General features: G+C 53.9%; 1 protein-coding gene across 3 annotated transcripts in view; it reads left to right on the top strand.

Annotated features, from left to right (window-relative positions):
* The window catches only part of GPT2 (glutamic--pyruvic transaminase 2), a 34,174-nt gene that overhangs the window by 6,044 nt on the left and 9,124 nt on the right, over positions 1-19,006 (top strand). For 2 of the 3 annotated variants that reach the window (XR_014237429.1, XM_082366819.1), the window contains exons 3-8: positions 1,769-1,858; positions 3,918-4,026; positions 8,320-8,453; positions 10,568-10,811; positions 14,726-14,805; positions 17,359-17,495. Coding sequence is in view for 2 of the 3 variants with exons in the window: in XM_082366819.1 (XP_082222945.1) it covers positions 1,769-1,858; positions 3,918-4,026; positions 8,320-8,453; positions 10,568-10,811; positions 14,726-14,805; positions 17,359-17,495 (794 nt within the window). In the remaining variant the exon portion in view is untranslated. The remainder of the gene's footprint in view (positions 1-1,768; positions 1,859-3,917; positions 4,027-8,319; positions 8,454-10,567; positions 10,812-14,725; positions 14,806-17,358; positions 17,496-19,006) is intronic. The other variant, XM_082366820.1, reaches the window with a different exon arrangement.

Genomic DNA, 19,006 nt, shown 5'->3' with positions numbered 1-19,006 from the left:
AGTGAGGCTGACAGAGCGTCCCGTGCCAGGAGCCCAGGCCAGTGCCAAGGGGTGGGTCAGGTCTGCCCCTTTGCACACAGTGGCCTGGATTGCTCCACCTGTGGGACGAGCCCTGAGGCCACATGCCCCACATCCTGTGTCCAGGGTGCCTGCCCTCACCCCAGCCCAGCCCTGGGCAGTGGGTGGTGCTGTCCCCCTGAGACGTCTTTCCATATTGGCCAGCCCTGAAGAACTTGGTAAAAGGGGCAGGAGGGAATTAAAAGGCCTTTCTCCCCCCTACCCGCCACCAAACATAGCTTTTGGAGACTTATCAGGCCCTGTTTATGACGGTCCAGCGCTGTTTCTGGGGTGCCCTCCTCAATGCCCCATGCTTCCTGACTCCCGAAGCAGCTGGAGAATTCCTGTATGGGAGGGGCTTAGGAGTGGCAGATGAGGGTCAGGAAGACTTGTTCGCCAGCTGCTTTCATCCCTGAAGCCCACTGGTCTTTACTTAAGGGGTATATTACTGAGTTAAAAAAGGGAAAGTTTTCTAAAGTTGCTTTTATGCACACATTGTGAAATGGAGAAGGCAAGTGTCAAAACCATAGAACTGTACCTTTAAAATTTGTGTTTAGGGTGCCTTTGGGGAAAGGGCAGCTGGAGATGGGAAGGTGGCCAGGCATTCCACCCAGGCCCCCCCTTGGTACTGCCACCCCTTGCCCCACCGCCTTCTTCCTCCACCATGACCCTTGTGACCTTGTTCCTGGTGCAGCTTTGTAAGATGATGATGTTTGTACTCTGCCAAGTGCTTTCATACTGTTTGTCTCAGATAATCCTTTCAGCTGCCCTGGGAGGTCCTTGAACCTGCTGTTGATTCTAACTCTTACAGTGGCTAATTCTGGATTTATCAGGGAGCTGCGTGGAGTTCCCACATTTCCAGATCCGCACAGTTCTCCACCTAAAACGCATTTTCTCCTTAGCAGCAGCCGGGGTGTCCTGCAGTCACCTCCCCAGTGACGTTGTTGCCAGGGTTTCCGAGTTCCTCCTGTCTCTGCCATCTCTGTTCTGTGCTAAACGCATTGCTCAGGCAGTGGCCTCAGTTTTGCTCTTCAGCCAGTCTTTTCATCCCTGATGCTTTTTTTTTTTTTTTTTTCAGTATGAAAATCAGCCCACATTCTTCATCCTGCAAAGACAGGGTTGCAAGAGAATGACCCCCGAGAGGTCCCTGCTGATCAGTGTCTTCTGGAGGGGAGGGTGGCCGCAGTGCCCCAGTCATTCACTTAGGGGTGGAGGTGGAGCTGCGCTTGGGGGGAGGGAGCCGGCAGTTGTGGGATCCTCTCCCTGATGCTTTCTGCTGCTGACCCCTCCCTCCCTCCCTCCCACCACATTTGCCCCAGGGTCAACGTGGACCTGCAGCTGCCTCAGGGTGCTCTGGCAGCCCAGGAAAGCTCTTCTAGCCTTTTCAGAAAGTGGGTAACCTTTTGAAGCCTTAATTTCCTAATCTGTAAAAAGGGATTAATATGGGTTGGCTGAAAAGTTCGTTCAGATTCTTCCATAACATCTTATGAAAAACCGAAACCAATTTTTTGGCCAACCCAATACTGGCCCTTCCTCATAGGGGTGGTTATGAAGGTCACATGGGACCAAGCATATCAAGGGCACTGTGCCTGACACCTGGCAAGGCTCAGAATAGGGCTGCTTATTAATATCCTGTTGAGCATTGCTTGGCCTCTGGAATCCAGGGTCTGAGAGTAACTAAGTAACCACCTGTTGCTTTCTCTCTACTCAGGGTATCAAAAAACCATTTACTGAGGTCATCCGTGCCAACATCGGGGATGCCCAAGCCATGGGCCAGCAGCCAATCACCTTCCTCCGACAGGTGAGCTGGCCCTCAGGAACAGAGGCCACTGGGACAGCAGGGAACCAGCCAGCCAGGCCCATTACATTACCTCTGCCTCCTTGCCTGTCCAGCTCCCTCAGGACACAGCAGACACTAGAATCCCACAGGGAGGTGCCATTGAAGTAGCAGCCCTCTCCAGTGCCTGACGTCCCCACTGGTTCTCTCCCTCAGTCTCCTCCCCTTCCAAAGCTGTCTAAAATTCCTAAACCCATTTTGAGGATGCTCTAGTATACAAGGCTGCCAGGTGCATGGTCCTGGATGCTGAGTTCGGAGCTGGGTTGGTGAGGGCATCAGAGAGTAGATGGGAGAGGTAGAGGCCCAGTGGGCGGGGAGGTGGTGCGTGGGGGTCCAGGTATGGCTTCCCAAGTGAGAATCCCCAGGTTTGAGTGTTGGCTTTGCTGCTTACCAGCTGGGAGGCTTTGGGCAAGTGGAGATCACCAGACACTGCCTCGGAGGACTGCTGGGGGACTCCATGAGATGAAGAGTATGAAGGCCCTCAGGAGGCACATTTCAGTGTTTCAGTTTGAGTGCCAACTGCAAGGATGCAGCATGGGCCAAAACTGTGGGATTGGTGGGCTAGAGGGGAAGAGATAAGGTGGGAGAGTACTCCAGGGCCTGCTAGACAGAGGTTGGGGACCAGCTACAGGGAAAGCTTTTCCCTGGAGAAGGAATGGGGCAAAATTTGGTCCTTGTGTGGTTAAGGTTGGCAGGCTGGGGCAGGCAGGAAAGCTGAGTGCTGAATGCCCTGGTCTTCTTTTCCTGCCTGTATTTCCTGCTGCAGGGACTGGCACACAGGAGGGGCGATCCTGCCCTGCTCCCTGGGTGGAGGGGTGTTGGGGGCCCCGGGGCCTCAGCCTGCAGCCCCTCAGGGAATTCACACAGGGTATGGGGGAGAAGAACCAAGGCTGGCAACGACCTCAGGAACGTCCACTGCATGGACTCCCGTGACCGCTGTTGCAGACCTCAGGAGCGTGCCAGCTGCCCATGAATGTCAGAGGCCCCAAGCTGGGCCCGTGGTGAGGAAGTGGATCAGACCAGACAGAGTGGCTCTGCCAGGGAAGTGGAGCGGGAGGAGGTCAGAGCATCCTGGTTGTCCTGGAAGCACACAGCTTAGGAGAGGAGAGGCCCAAAGTCGCTTCCCTCTGCAGAGGTTCCCCACACGTGCCTGGGGCGCCTCCTGTTGCCTCAGCCTTTTCTGGCTGGCTGGCACACTCCCGGATCCAACCCTGCCGCTGGCCATGGCAGGCCCGGCCTCTCCCACTTGGTGCTGGCCTCCTCCAGCCTTCACAAGCACCCCAGGGAGGAGGGCAGGCTGGGTCACACTGCCTATTGCACAAATCTTTTTGAAGAAAAGCTGGGCTCCAAGAAGCCTGCGCCCGCCCGAAGTCCCCCAGCCGTGAGCACAGCCTGCCTCAGTGCTCCTGGCACTGCTCTTAAGCTTCCAGCTTAGACTTGCCTGGTGAGCGGGGGGTTTGCCAGCACTTTTGCAAACATTTCCTTGCTTAATCCTCTTAATTTGTGAGGTTAGGGTGATTTTTCTCTGTTACAGAGATGAAAAAGCTGACTTGGTTTTCAGTTCTGGCCAGGAAAAGGGGTGATGGGGGGCGCTCAGGCCGTAGGCAGAGGTCTGTGCAATCCTGTCATCTGGGGTGCACCTGCCTCCGCAGCCCCGGCCCCCTGCTCTGGAACCCCTGGTTCTTGTGGCCTTGGGTATGTGAGCTGCTGTCCTTTATGGAGGAGGTGGGGCAGAGGAAGCAGCCCCCTTCTGTCCCCTGGCTCCTCTTCTGGTGGCCCACCCTCCGCCCAGGCCCAGGTCATCATGGACCTTGCCTCTCACCATCTCCCTTCCTCTGCAGAGCGTCCACTGTCCTCCTCCCCGCCTGTCCCCAGGCCCCCACAGGCCAGGGCCCTTGTGGAGGGGCCTGTGACGGCACTGTCCCTCAGAGCTGTCGTCTCACACGGTCGCCTGCCCGCAGTCCTTTGTGCCCCTCCGGGGTGGGAGGTGCTGGGAGCCCAGCTCATGCCTCTGTTTCCCCAGGTGATGGCACTCTGTACCTACCCAAACCTGTTGGACAGCCCCAGCTTCCCAGAAGATGCTAAGAAACGAGCCCGGCGGATCCTACAGGCTTGTGGCGGGAACAGCCTGGGTGAGGCCCCGACTTGCCAGGTCCCAGCGGGCGTGAAAAGAACGTGTGTTCTCAGCGGGGGCCTGGGCCTCAGCCTCGGCCCGGAATGGAGGGGTACACGTTGAGTGAGTGTGTGAATGTGTGTGGGGTGGGTGACGTGCAGAGTAAATGACAACGTCCTTCTTGTCCGTGCTCTGTCAGCCTCTTGTTTGCTGAGCTTATGGGGTCGATGCCATCTTTGGGTGGATTGGGGCACTTCAGGCGCAAGAGCCTGCATCTGGCTGGGTTTGGGGTTTGCACTGGGAGCTGGCTTTGATGCTGAGCCCACCCTCAGAGCAGAAGGTCTCCAAAGCCGGAGGCCAGAGGGAGGCACACGCCCCGCTGGCCCGGCGTCTCACTTCCCTGTGGCCACGCTGTGAGGTGCCTGTGGCCCCCTTTTGGTGGCTTCCTCGCTCTGAAGGTGCCGCCCACCCACCGACTTGTGTGTTACGTTCCCGTCACCGGACTGTGCTCCTTTGTGCCGGGAGCCCACGCCCAGCCTCGGCCCCCGGCACCAGAGGACTCCATGGAGGAAGGCCCTGTAGATGTGAAAATGATCTTCTGTCCCTTCCCTGCTGAGACAGATTTCCAGCCTCTGGGCCTCTGGCTCTTTGTTCGCATCTCATGTTCTTTTTTCCTGTTTATTTTTGCTTCATTCCTTTGCCCAGTGCCTACATAGGGAATCCAGCTTCCTTTGTCATGAGGAAAATCGTTGTCCTTAGGGCTTTTTTAGGACTTGTGCCTGAATGTTTCAAAACATGGGACAGGGATTCTTGTGGCTTGTTCAGCAGGGGATCAGCCACAATTGGCATCTCTGTCACCTCCCTGCCTTTCCCCTCCCCCTTTTCTGCTCTGTCCCTTTATGGAGAGCCCTATGCTTACCTTCCTGGCTGTAGTCACCCTACCAGCCCTCTGTCCAAGTTTGTGTCCTTCACAGTGTCCCTCTCAGGAAGGGGCCAGCTTCCCTTTGCTTCCCTGCCCGCCAGCCTGGTTGGGGTGTGGGCCAGCACCTTGTGTGGCAAGGACTAAACCACAAGCTGGCAGAGGCCAGCCCAGAGGCCTGGCCTCCAGGCTCCTTTCCTCCTGCACCCTCTGCCCAGCCCAGAGGACAAAGGCGCTTCTCGAAGACCCATGGCAGTGGGCCTGAGACTCCAGGAACTGCAACCCGGAGGTGGAGGGAGGGGGTTTGCTCTTGCATATCTGATGTCAACGTCTGGGGAAACGGAGAGGGGATCTTGTTCCATGCACTAAGCCTCATCGACAAGTTTTTTCTGTGTCAGCCAGGGCTGGGAGAATGGCATTGGGAGGCCATGTCCATGTGAGTCAGGACTGTTGGCCTTTGGGGTTTTGGGAAGCTGCACTGAGCTCTGTCTGAGGATTTCAGGAGGACAGGTGAGGTAGGTGCTCTCTGAGCTTCTTTCCTCGTCCTTGAATTAGGAGAAACTTCGTACCCACCTCCCGGGTTTGCAGGAAGGTTGGCATTTGTGCCCCTTATCAGATGTGGAGAAGCCCCGCCCTGGAGGTCACTACCTGTTCCTGCCCATCGTGGGGGGAGGGGCAGTGCCCTGGCCAAGACTGGGACAGTGGGGGGTGGTGCTCTGTCAACTAAGGTTCGGGCAGCCTGAGCACCTGCCCACAAAAATAAGGGAAATGGAAAATGTCAGTATGCCCAGGGCTACCCTGGCCCACGGAGAGATTATAAAACGTGTACGCAAGGCCTTAGGGCTCACCTGGACGTGTTTTTATCATGCCCTTTAAAATTATTTCTTACTGGGGCTTCATTTATTTTTTGTTTGATGAGTAATCCAGTTCTCAGGTTGTGTCCCGGACCTTAAGTGGCATTGAGGTGAAACCTAGACACACCTGGGGGAGGTGGGAGCCGGGAGATAATGCCCTCATCAAGCTCCTCTCTGAGCCCACGCCGTGTACCAGGCACTGCTCTAGGCCCTGAGGGACACTGGTGAACAAGGCAGGTGGAGTTTCTGTGCCCGTGAAGCTCACTGTCAGATTTGGGAGAAACAAACATTAAAAAGAATTAACACAGAAACATAATCCCCAGTTTTCATGAGTTCTTAGAGAAAGAGCAGAGAGCTGTGGGGTTATAACAAGGGATTCTAATGTAGAGGGAGGGTTTAAGGAGAAACTGGCATTCAAATTCATGTGGAAGATGACTAAGAGAATCTGTTAATGCACAGCAGGCAGAGGAAATGCTATGTGCAAAGGCCTTGAGGTTTAAGAACTGAGTGTGATCGAGTGAAAGGGTCTGGGTGCGATGGCGCTGGGGGCTTGGCAGATGGGGCCAGTTTGTGGGCAGTGGGAGGCAGGTTGCCATGGGTCCCAGGGCAGAGTCCTACACAGGGGTAGGTGCTCTACAGAGATGAACAGAAGAAATAGGTGATGGTCCCTGCCCTCAAGTCAACATGGGGAGGCAGGGGTTCGTCTGTATAAAATAAGATAACTGGAGAAATCACAGACTGGGAGAAAGGCTGGGGTGGGGCCCTATCTCAGGCTTCCTAGAGAGAGACTAGGTCTGAGCTGTGAAGGATCAGTGTGGTGCAGAGCATAACAGAAGGTGGAAGTCTGTGGCTGGCAGGAGCAGGGAGCTTGCCCGTGGGGGAAGGTCTGGGAATTCAGGGAAGCAGGTGAACTAAAGGCAGGAAGAAGAGGAGGCTTAGCTGGTGTGGAAAAATGGCCAGGCCCCATGGAGTGGGGGGGAGGGCACTGAAAGAAGGCAGAGGGAAATAGGGAGCACAGGAAACTTTCTGAGCATGGGAGCTCAAGAAATATCAAATAAGACATCCAGTAGAAGAAGGATTCTCTAACACCGGCATCTGTACCTCTCCACTCTTTTATTTACAAAATATTTCAAATGCATTCTATACCCCAAATAATGTGACAAGACTCGGTACTCACCACCCAGGTTTGATACGTGTTGATGTTTGCCACTTGAACCTTAGAGAAGTGGTCCAGCCTCCTTCCCCCTCCCCCTCCCCCACTTACAACTGGTCAGAGGGGAAGGGCAAGCCCAGTGCTGCACAGACCCTGAAACCGAGCGCCTCCTGGGTGGTGGGCCTTGGATGCTGTGCACTGAGACCCAGAGAAGAGCTGGCCACTTTCCAGAGCTCCATCCTGCCTCCTGGTGGTGCTGTTGCAGTAGTCTTAGAAGGAATGAGCTGGTTTTCTTTAAATGTGGTATAAAATTCAAATGGTATAAAAGGATATAGAGTGAAAGATCTGCCTCCCATCTCTGACCCCCAAGCCTCCTGGTTCACTTCCCCAGAGAATTCACCTCACCAGTTTGAGTCTCCTTCCAGAGAGATTTTGTGCATGTGCAGGCACCTATTTTCAGTTTCTTTTTAAAAACAGAAGTAGTGGCTTGACATTTTGAAAAAGTTTTTACGCAAACAGTAAAAAGCACAAATATTAATGTGCACACCTGTGTAACCCCTGCCCAGATCACGACATTGACCATTCCCAGCACCACAAAAGGCTCCTTTGTGCCCCTTTGCAGTCAATACCCCCAAGGCCAAAGTGGTCACCACTGTTTTTGAACTTCATGTACACGGTGGTTTGGATTTTGATCCTAATTGGCAGCCTGAGCATGCTGTTGGCATGGGGTGGGGGTAGGTGGGTCATGCCTCACAGCCCCAGGGGATCTGTGGTTAGTGCTGGTCAGGGTTCTGGATTCCTGGGCTGGCAGCTGGTGCCATTTTGGGGTGATCGTTCTCTCAAGTTTTGCGGAACCATGTGTAGGCAACAGTGATGAAAGCATAGCAGTCCCAGCTGTAATGGTACCTACTGTCATAGAACGTGTAAATCCCAGTAAGGTGGGTAAAGCAGGTATGGGCACCATTTAACTGGTTAGAAGCCAGGGCCTGGAATAATGCTTGATGTGCAAGTAGGTTCTCAGCAAATACTGGGTGGATGAATGGATGAGTGGGTGGGTGGATAGATGAACAGAAGGGCAGATGGGTGGGTGGGTGGGCAGGTGAATGGATGTATGGATGAATGGATGGATGGCAGATGGGCAGACGGCTGGGTGGGTGGGCAGATACGTGGGTAGATGGATGGGTGACAGGATGGGTGGATGAAGCCCAGATAGGTAGTTAAGCAGCTTGCCACAGTTCCAGAGCCTAGAGTAGTGAGAATAGGGCCACACTGAGATCTCCCTGACCTCCCCCTCCTTCCCACTCCCGGTTAATTATGTGGATATCACGGACTCTATGCAGCTAGACATCCTGCCTCTAGTCACTGTCTTGCTTGCTGTCTTAACAGGATCTTACAGCGCTAGCCAGGGCGTCAACTGCATCCGTGAAGATGCGGCTGCCTATATCACCAGGAGAGATGGTGGTGTACCTGCAGACCCGGATAACATTTACCTGACCACTGGAGCTAGTGACGGCATTTCCGTACGTGTGAGGGTAGCTTGTTCTTGTCCACCGTTCACCCACGTGAAGAACAGCCGTGCATGTTAGGGCCGCGTGTGTGAGCCCGCTAGCAGGGGGACAGCCTGGGAGGAGAGGTTGGCCTCCCTCTGGTCGCTGCTGTCTGCCCCACCCTGGTAACCTGCTGTCCTTACCTTGTTCAGTCTTCATGAACCTGGGTACCCCGGCAGCCTCAGTTTCCCTCCAGAGTGGCACCAGCAGGTCCAGCTGGGAGGAGTCAGGGGTCACTCGAGGGTGCCCGTCTTCCTGGCGACATCGGCCTTTTCTCTCACTCAGCACATACGGTGTTTCTCCTCTGCGAGGCACTGTGCCAGGTGCTGGGGAGATAAACACGTTTGGCCTCTGCTTACACATCAGTGCTGGATCAGACTGGCGTTAATAGCACATAAATACATGTCAAATCTTAAGCTTTCAGTTTCTCTTCTGGAAGAGGACAAAGTGTTACAGGAGGGAGCAGCAGGGACTCTGACCTGGGGGGCTGGGGAGGGCAGGAAGGTTTCTCCAAGGAAGGCCGAACAGATAGAGATTTGGAAGCTGCGTACCCGTGAACTCAGGAAGGCAGGGGAGAGACAGGTTCGGAGCAGAAGGTCAGCATATGCAGAGGCCTTGAGCTGGAAGGAGGCTGTGTGTCTGGAAACAGAGCGTCAGGGGGCACGAGCACACATGGTGAGGGCCAGTTACCAGCAGTGGGCTGGGAGGCAGGTGTCCTAAGAGTCTGGCAGCCACTGAAGGATTTGAAGTAGGCGGAGGGACATAATTAGATTTAGGTTCTTAAGCTTTAAGTGTGGCAGGAGGGGGCATAATAGATGTAAGGGAGTGTTTAGGAGGCAAGAGAAGAGGCGGCTTGGGCTGGGGATCAGCCGTGGAAGAGGTGAAGAGGGGCTGGTATCAAGTGTTCCGTAGCAGAAGGGGCTGAACCCAGGGCCTGAGGAACCTGCAGCCTCCCTTCCCTTCCAGCACCCTGCGCCTGTGCCCAGTCAGTGCTGGGTGCCATCCACTCACTTTGTTCTCCCTACTCAGGGAGCCTGTCCTGTCTGACCCTTCCTTTAATGGAGTTATCTTTGTCTGTGTCTCTTGACTTACAAGGCTCCTGTTTTTGTTGTTTGTTAAATGCTTTAGTCCTTTCCTAGAGCCTTTCAAATGCATTAAACTCTTCCTGGAGCCTGGGAGGAAACTGAGGCCCAGAGACCTTAGGTGGTCTGCCTGCTCTAAGTCTTGTGGCATTTGAGATTCTAGTGTTGGACTCAGGCTCCCAACCATGGCATCTTCCACTGTGTTCTGCCAAGGCCCCTCTCTATTCCCAGAGAAGCCCAGGTACAGGTAGAGGTTCCAGAGGAGGGTGTGGGGAGGGGTCCTCAAGATTTACTGAAAGAATCAAGTCATTGCAGTTTTTAATGCAGTGGCATTCTTGCAGCAAGGAGCCGAACCTGAGAAAGGAGCTAAGTCTGTGTGTAAGGTGGGGACTCGCCCAGAAGAGTTTGGGCTTATTAATCCAGTGAATTATTGCCACCTCCACCAGTGCCCCACAGGACTCCCCAGGCCTGGTTTCTCAGGAATCCTATGAACCTAGGGTGCACTCAGCTTTGGAAACAGCCAGGTTGGAGCGCCACCTGGTGGCCATAGCTGGGTATTTTATCCCATTTCAACAATCCCTTTTTCAGGGGTCTGTCCAGCCTTGGGCCACCGACCAGACAGATTCCTGGGCTCCACCCCAGACATACAGAATGAGTTTCAGGGGTGAGGTCAGAATAATTCTGAGACAGGGCCAGTTTGTGGGCTACTGCTTTAAAAGACCTCTTTAAAAAATACTAACAAGTATTGTGTGTTAAACTACATACCATGCACTGTACTGAGAACTTTAAAACATTTTGCTTATTTCTCAGAGCAGACCTCGTCTTACAGATGAGGAAAGTGAGACTCAGGGGAGTTCAGCCACTCCCATGGGGCTGCACTGGAGGCAGGCAGTGGGGTGGCTGGTGAAAGGCGGGGGTTGGGGCCTTCCAGCTTGCCTGCTGCCGGTCAGCCCCCGCGGGTGGGAAGTGGCAGTGGCCTTGCAAGATGTGACTTCTCGGTTGCAGACGATCCTGAAGATCCTGGTCTCCGGGGGTGGCAAGTCACGGACGGGTGTGATGATCCCCATCCCGCAGTACCCCCTCTACTCGGCGGTCATCTCTGAACTCGATGCCATCCAGGTGAACTATTATCTGGATGAGGACAACTGCTGGGCCCTGAACGTGAATGAGCTCCGGCGGGCCGTGCGGGAGGCCAAAGAGCACTGTGACCCCAAGGTGCTGTGTATCATCAACCCCGGGAACCCCACAGGTCTGTGCTTTACTCCCTGGCCAGTTTCTTGGGGAGCAGGGGCAGGGTGGCTGGAGTACTGGATGTCTGGACACTAAAGCTCTAAGAAACAATGAAGTCCTCTTTGCTCCCAGGTTCCCAATCCAACTTCAGATTTGCCAACATAAAGCCATAAAATTTGCCGCAGGCCACCTTAGGAGGTGAGCAAATGCAGGCATTTTCCTGGGCAGGTTTGTATTAAGACCAGTTTTTCTCCTGTTCTTGCATTTGCAAAGAATCTTCTTTTTGAGGGCACGCACAAACCATCACCATTAATCATAGGCCTCGTTTTACCCTTACTCCTACTTGTTTTTCTGAACCAGTTTTCAGATTGCTGGTGTGTGCGTTGTTTTTCTTTGACATAGCGTTACTGTGTACTTTGAGGCCTGAAAAGGAAATGCCATATTAAAAACAAAAGCGAACAAACCAAAAAAACCTGATTCCAGAAGTTGAAAATCACTCCTAATTTTGCGTATTTTTCTTTAAAAAAAAAAAGCACAGTTCTGCCTGTTTTGATCTTTCCAGGCTGCTGGCTTCATGTGCCCCCGATGCTATTCGGATGCCGAGAACAAGGGCTCCTCTCTCCTCCTTTGTTGAGATAAACTGGGTCAGGGCCAAAGCGTGGTGGAGTTGATTGTGGAATCTGCTTCTTGGGAACATCAAATGATGCTTCAATCAGCTGAAAGCGCCACTTGAATTCCTGAGTGCAGAAAATGGGTGCAGCTGCCCTCCACCCTGGTTTATTTCCACCAACCGCTTGGGGGAAGGGATGAAGGGTCTAACCGTGGTTCAGTAGGAAAATGACAGAGCTGGGTTCTCAATCCTGGGTGCACATTAGAATCACAGAGGGAGCTTTTAAAAATGTCAAAGGCCAGGCTGCACCTCAGAACCTCTGGGGATGGGGCCCCCCCGGCATCAATATTCTATGCAGCTGAGGATGAGAAACACTGCCCTAGGATGATCGTTCTAAAACTTTAGCTTGTTAAGAAGAAAACAAACTGCTGGGCCCCACTTCTAGGTATTCTGATGAAATTAGGCTGGAGTGGGGCTTGACAATTTGCATTTCTAACAAGCCCCCAGGTGACGCTGATGCCACTGGGTCCCAAACTTGGAATAGTAGGTCCTACATCTTAGGAAATACTCTGTATACCTAGTTTATATCATAGGGTTGGTAACTTCTTGGCCAGGTGCTTACATAAATCTTCACCTGGCTGTCTGGGGAGAAATAACTGCACTAGAGACTTTCCTGTTTTAGGTCAAAGGTGGGGGAGTCATGTGAGTATATGTTAATATAAGCAGTTTTTTGGGGTTTTTTGGCCATGCTGCACAGCTTGTGGGATCTTAGTTCTCCGACCAGGGATTGAACCCGTGCCCTGAGAGTGAAAGCACTGAGTCCTAACCATTGGACCACCAGGGAATTCCCTCTCTGGGGTCTTAATGGGTGAAAATCAGCTATTGGAAGATGGGGGATGGAAAATAGAAACCTACCTGTGATAACCACGTATCTTGCCTGAACCACACACTGTGACCACTTTGGCTAAAAGGTGTCAAAATGGACTGGATATAAGTGGCTAACAGGGCTCTTTGGGATTCAAGACAGAAACTCATCTTAAGACTTGAAGGGAGCGGATCTGTGAAGTCCAGGGTAAAGCAGCACACTTGAATCAGCGTCATTGTCATAGGAACCCCAGGCCATTTCCCAGCTCTGCTCTCCTCTGGGTTGGAATCCTTCTCAGGAAGCATCTGTCCTGGGAGTGGCCCTCAGCAGTTCCAGTCATCACCCAGCACCTGAGCGCCCTCCGCAGAGAGCCTTGGCCATAGTTTCAGCCAAAGCCGCAGGCCAGACTCTCACTGGCGCACGTTGGCCAACCGGCCCGTGCCTGACCTGGTTAAATCACTGAGGCTGATTGGCTGGGTCTGTATCCCATGTCTCTTGCTGGAGTTTAAAGAGAGGGAGTTCCCCCTAGGACAGCTGAGTGCTGTTGCTCAGAGAAGGGCAGGAAGCAGGGCTGGTGCCAGCAACAGGTATCCCCATTCGTTTGTGGGCAATTCCTTTGGCCTGGCCTCTGGCAAGGGGCACTTAGACCCCTCCCCAGCTTTGAGGCCTACAGCAGAGCCACCGCTTTTGTGCGCTGGGCTCGTGTCTCCCCCTGCTGGGCACAGCTGTGCCCTGCCCCTCTAGAGCCTATGTGACTCTCCTCCTGTACCACCGTGTGTGTTTGTCCATCCATTGGCTCAGCAGGCATGTTCTGAGTGACTCCTTCGTCCCAGGCACTGGAGAGAAGTAAGCTCTGTCCTTGTCCTACAGTTTGCATCGCTCATATCGCGGGGATTATTTGCGCACAGCAGGTCTCCTCTCCTCTCCTGAGCTGGAGGCTTCCTGAGGCCTGGCCCTGGGTCAGTTCTCTTAACACTCCCCCTGGCATTATGTACACATGGTTTGATGCTCTTGGTGCTCAAACCTTTGCTTGCATCCTAACAGGATACACTTTGTGGGATGGCAGCCCTGGGAGAGAAGACCAGCGCATTTGTAGGCAGGCTCAGCCCCCTGGATAGGCAGCTCCTGTCTGTCTGTGGGAACAGCAGCTGGCTCCTTGGAGCATCTAGGGCTACTACCCTTCCTAATTCCCAGAGCCATGAGCTTGCTTCATAGGAAGCCCGGTTGACCCTTTCTTGGCAGGAGATAGGTTGGTCCCTTAGTAAAGGAATTGGTTCATTGCTTAGACAGTTTAAGTCTGAAATCCTGGCTGAATCATACCATGCTCTTATAAGATACATCTATGTATTTTTTCTAAGACTTATTCTTGTTATTCTTACATGGACAAGAATATAGTTATTTTTATTTTTAACAAGAAGGTAACATACGCTACATACTGGTTTGCATCAAGATATAGATGCATATATAAATAACACATGTGCACATACATACACACATAAATATATACGTATATGTAACATCCATAGATGCACATTTATGTATAGTAAAGAAACAGCCTTTTGTGAGAAGTCAGCATGCCTGACTAGTGCTTTCCCAGAGGCTTTGTGAGTACATCAGACAACCCAGTGCCACACTTACAGTGGGCCTCAGGAAATACTGGGAAAAGGTTCATTTCTACCTTGTTGCATTTGTTCCTTTCCCCACCTAAACCCACGGTATTTCCTGTGAACTGATGGGTGAGTATTTTGCTGCTGGCTGGCAGTCATTTCTCTAAGATGGATGAAATGTTGGGTCAAGCCCTGAAGGGAGACCCTGGCAGGGACCCTGCGGGGGACCCGGCAGCATCCTCAGAGGGTGCAGCTCCCGTGTAGCTGCTGCCGGGAGAAGCCAGAGCTGGCAGGCAGGCTCATTTCATTTAGAGCTTATTCCACAGTATTTACCGGGGCCCTGCTGAGTGCTGGCTTTGAGGGTCAGCGCTGAGCCTGCAGACCTTGTCCCTGCCTCACCGAGCTTGTGTGGGGAGAAGGTGTAGCCAGTGCAGTTCCCCTGGTGCTGCCGCTGTAGGGTAAGGAGGGGAGTGGGGCTGAATGATTTAACTCCTTCAGTTTAATTTTCCTGTTCTCCGTGATGCTTTCATGCCTTCTTGCCCTCCAGCACAGATTAATACAAATATACCCCCCCCACACACACACACACCTCCAATAAGAATAACGAGAAAGTTGGGTGTGAAACACTGCTCCTTCCACATACCCAGCTTAAGTGAGTCAGAGGGACGGGGCTGACCATCGGGGCTCCCTGGAGGTTGACTGAACCCCCCCAGTCACAGCAGCTAGGGAGGGTGGTCCCACAGGGTCCCGGGGAACACAGATACCTGAGTGATTCTGGTTGGGGTTCTTACCTAGGGACAATTTCAACAGCATTACAACCTACCTTCTGCTTTTGTTTGGGGACTTTTTAGGTCAGGTGCAGAGCAGAAAGTGCATAGAAGACGTGATTCACTTTGCCTGGGAGGAGAAGCTCTTTCTCCTGGCTGATGAGGTAAGAGCGGCCTTGGCTCTCAGAGGTGAGGGTGCACTTTCTCTTCTGGGAGAGGGAGCCAGGCCTGGTTGTTCTATAGCCAGAGAGAACTTTCTAGGTGTTGGAACAACAAGGTTGAGGATGTTCAGTGTTACACCCTGTGAGACTGTGACCAAAAATCATCCCAACATTGGTTTGGAATCTTGGTTATAAGTTTCAGAAATCTAACCCAAACTACTTTAAACTTGAAAAGTAAAAAGGTGGTAGGGTCTCCGGAGTGGGGCTGGATCCAGGGACTCAAACCATATCTTCCAGCTCCTCTCATTCCATCCTGCTGCCTTGGCCTCACACACAGGCCTGCTATCTTCCCAGTCTAGAAAGAGAGCATTTCTTCCTGGTGGTTCCAGCAAAAGTCTCAGAATTGAGCCTCACTGGTGCAGCTCGGGTCAAACACCCATTGCTGAGCCACTTACTGTGGCCCAGTGGTTGCAATATGCAAACTGACCAGGCCCTGGGCACGGGGCAGTATCTCTGCCCTGTGCCCCCAAACCTGCAGACAGAGCAGGGGAGGCTGTTCCCTGAGGCACATTGAGGGCCTCTTTCTCAAGCAGGGAGAGTGGGTGCTGGGTGTGCCTAATGCTGTGTCCCGTGAGGAGGGGAGTCTTAATTAACCCCCCACAGCTGCTGCTTCTTGAACCCCAGTTCTGGAGACAAGGCATGCCCATTCTTTTCCTGCAAGGAAAGAAATGAAAGACCCGTCATATCCTGTTTTCATTTCTTCATTGCTGCATGATTTCTAGTTAGTCGCACCTTCTAACACAGAAGCTTCATTTCTTTGGTCCTCAGCGCCCCCCACCCCCGCCCCACACACAGAGCTTACCCACCAAATTGTTGCCGTGATTAATAGCAGATGGACCTAAAATCTTCATTTCTATAGGAGAGAATGGACAGCAGAGCGACCTGGGGCACAAACCTCTTCCCTCGGGGTCTGGGAAGGGAGGCGTGGGGCAGGAGGAAGCTCGGCCTGGCTTGTTGAAGGTGGAGCTGGCCTGACCCTCCTGCTGACCCACAGCACTCCAGAGAGCCTCGGTTTCCCTGATGTCCAAACTGGGTATGGGAAGCTCATCTCCCAGGGCAGATGGGACGCTTGCCTGTGGCGCGCTAGACAGTGCGGGAACAGGGAGGCACTGCTCGCACCAGGGTGGGGGCTGCTCGGTGCAATGTGGGGGCTGCTCGGTGCAATGTGGGGGCTGCTCGGTCCATTCTGGGGGCTTCTCGGTCCATTCTGGGGGCTTCTCGGTCCAGTGTGGGTGCTTCTCACTCCAGTGTGGGTGCTGCTGGGTCCAGTGTGGGCGCTGCTCGGTCTAGTGTGGGTGCTGCTCGGTCCAGTGTGGGTGCTGCTCGGTCCATTCTGGGGGCTTCTCGGTCCAGTGTGGGTGCTTCTCACTCCAGTGTGGGTGCTGCTCGGTCCAGTGTGGGGGCTGCTCGGTCCAGTGTGGGCGCTGCTCGGTCCAGTGTGGGTGCTGCCCGGTCCAGTGTGGGGGCTGCTCGGTCCAGTGTGGGCGCTGCTCGGTCCAGTGTGGGGGCTGCCCGGTCCAGTGTGGGTGCTGCCCGGTCCAGTGTGGGGGCTGCCCGGTCCAGTGTGGGGGCGGCTCGGTCCAGTGTGGGGGCGGCTCGGTCCAGTGTGGGGGCTGCTCGGTCCAGTGTGGGCGCTGCTCGGTCCAGTGTGGGCGCTGCTCGGTCCAGTGTGGGGGCTGCTCGGTCCAGTGTGGGGGCGGCTCGGTCCAGTGTGGGCGCTCTTTGGTCCAGTGTGGGCGCTGCTCGGTCCAGTGTGGGTGCTGCCCGGTCCAGTGTGGGCGCTGCTCGGTCCAGTGTGGGGGCTGCTCAGTCCAGTGTGGGCGCTCTTTGGTCCAGTGTGGGGGCTTCTCGGTCCAGTGTGGGTGCTCTTTGGTCCAGTGTGGGCGCTGCTCGGTCCAGTGTGGGTGCTGCTCGGTCCAGTGTGGGTGCTGCTCGGTCCAGTGTGGGCGCTGCTCGGTCCATTCTGGGGGCTGCTCAGTCCAGTGTGGGCACTGCTCGGTCCAGTGTGGGCGCTGCTCGGTCCAGTGTGGGCGCCGACAGCAGTGGTGGACAGAGAGCTGGGTGAGTGCCGTGAAGTGCGGAGGGTACACAGTTAGCACTTCAGGCGCGGAGGTCAGGACAGGTGCATGAACTGCTTTCACCACTCATCTTATTGACGGAAGTGAACATCACACTCTGGGAGGAAACCTGCTTGGGCAGGTGGGGTACTTGATGTCGTCACTGGCACATGAGGCAGAAAGGAGGTCTGGAGACTGGGTGAGGCTCATGTGGGCGAATCCAGTGGGCATCCAGCGCGAGGCCTTCCCTCCTTGCTTGTTCTGGAAGGTTCCCTCAGGCACGTCTGGCTTGGCAGTGGTGTCCGAGGCTGGGCCTCACGGCCGGCTGCCTGGCTGCAGTTTGGCCCGGAGCACCTGTGCCCTCCCCCAGCCGCCGCCTGGGTGGGTCAGGCTTCTGGGGGGCTTGCGATGACTGTCTCCATCCCGTCCCCTCCTGCAGGTGTACCAGGACAACGTGTACTCTCCAGACTGCAGATTTCACTCCTTTAAGAAGGTGCTTTACGAGATGGGGCCCGAGTACTCCGGCAACGTGGAGCTCGCCTCCTTCCACTCCACCTCCAAGGGCTACATGGGCGAGTATGTGGGCCCCCACCTCCCTCCCGCTGCCCCTGGGCCTGCTTGGTCCCTGTGCTTCTCCGCCCTGCCCCACCTCAGTCTGCTGGACAGAGACGGCTGCCCTTATCCACTGTCTCTGCTGATCTAAGAAGCAGGAGGAGACAGGCCACACCTCCCCAAAGGGAGCACGGTGGTGTGAGGACAGACCTTGTGCAAGGGCTCGTGTATAATAAGGCTGTGATGAAAATGAAAACAGGACCCCACAGCAGCTTCCAACGCTAGTGTTTTCTGCCAGCCATGTGGCTGTTGCTCTGACATTGACTGAACTCTGAGGGCCAGGGAAGGCAGGTTGAGTGGACAAATGCTGTCAGGCCAATAGGCCAAGCTCTGTGTGCAGGAGCTCTGTATGCACCCTGCCTTAGCACTGCGTGACCTCTGGGGCCAGAGTCAGCTTCAATCCTGTATTCATTCATTCAGCTAATATTTATTGAGCACCTACTATGAGTCCAGTACTGATCTCGGCACTGAGGTTACAGCAGTGAGCAAACCACAGCCATCCCTGCCCTCACAGAGTTTTGCTTTAGTGAGGAGAGAGAGGCAATAGACAAACGAATATCACACGTCAAGTGGACAAAAATAATTAGAGAAGAGATGGGAATGCCAAGAGGTGGAGTCTGGTCACTGAGGAGTTGGCTTTTGAGTTAAGACCCATGGGAGGTGGTGTGGGGAGCTACACAGATGTCTGAGGAAAGTGCATTCCAGACAGAGGGAACAGCACGTGCAAAGGCCCTGAGGTGGAAGGAGCAGCTGTTTGAGGAGCGGCAAGGGGACTAGAAAGGAGTGAGAGAGAAAGTGGCAGAAGTTGAGACCAAAAAAAGTCATAGGAGGCCAGATCACCCGGGCTACTTAGGTTATTTTTTACTTTTACTCAGAGTGAGATGGGAACCCTTGGAGGGTTTACACAGAGGTGTGACTTCTCCTAACTTATGTTTTACCAGATTCTCTGGCTGCTGTGTGATGGGAGTAGGGACAGAAGTGGGCACTCGAGTCAGAAGGCTGTTATGGTCCAGGGGAGATATCCTGGGCCAGGGTAGAGGTGGGGAGAAGATGTTGGAATTTGGATATGATTGAAGGTAGAGTTGACAGGTGTTGCTTGATGGAAAAGGTGGGTGTGAGAGAGAGAAGTCAAGGATGGTTCCCAAGTTTTTTGTTCAAACAGCAGGAAGGATAGAGTTGCCATCAATAGATGAGGATTGCTGTGTGTGAAGCAGGTTTTGGGGTAAAATTAGAAGTTGGTTTTGGATGTGTAGAATTTGCAGATGCCTATTGGATGTCCAGATGGAGATGGATGTGTGAGTCTGCAGCTCAGGGCTGATATCCAGCTGGAGATTAAAGTTTGTGAGATGTCAATGTATGAGTTGTTAGACAGATCTCTGAGCCTGGATGTCTCACCAGGGGTGAGTATAGATAGAGAAGAGGTCCGGGGACTGGGCCCAGGCCCTCCCTGCTCAGCAGTTAGGGGAGGAGAGGAG

Source organism: Balaenoptera borealis, assembly GCF_965194805.1.
Source record: "Balaenoptera borealis genome assembly, chromosome: 19".
Classification (NCBI taxonomy): Eukaryota; Metazoa; Chordata; class Mammalia; order Artiodactyla; family Balaenopteridae; genus Balaenoptera; species Balaenoptera borealis.
The sequence above is the reverse complement of the archived record's forward strand: the minus strand, read 5'-3'. Positions and strand labels throughout refer to the sequence as shown.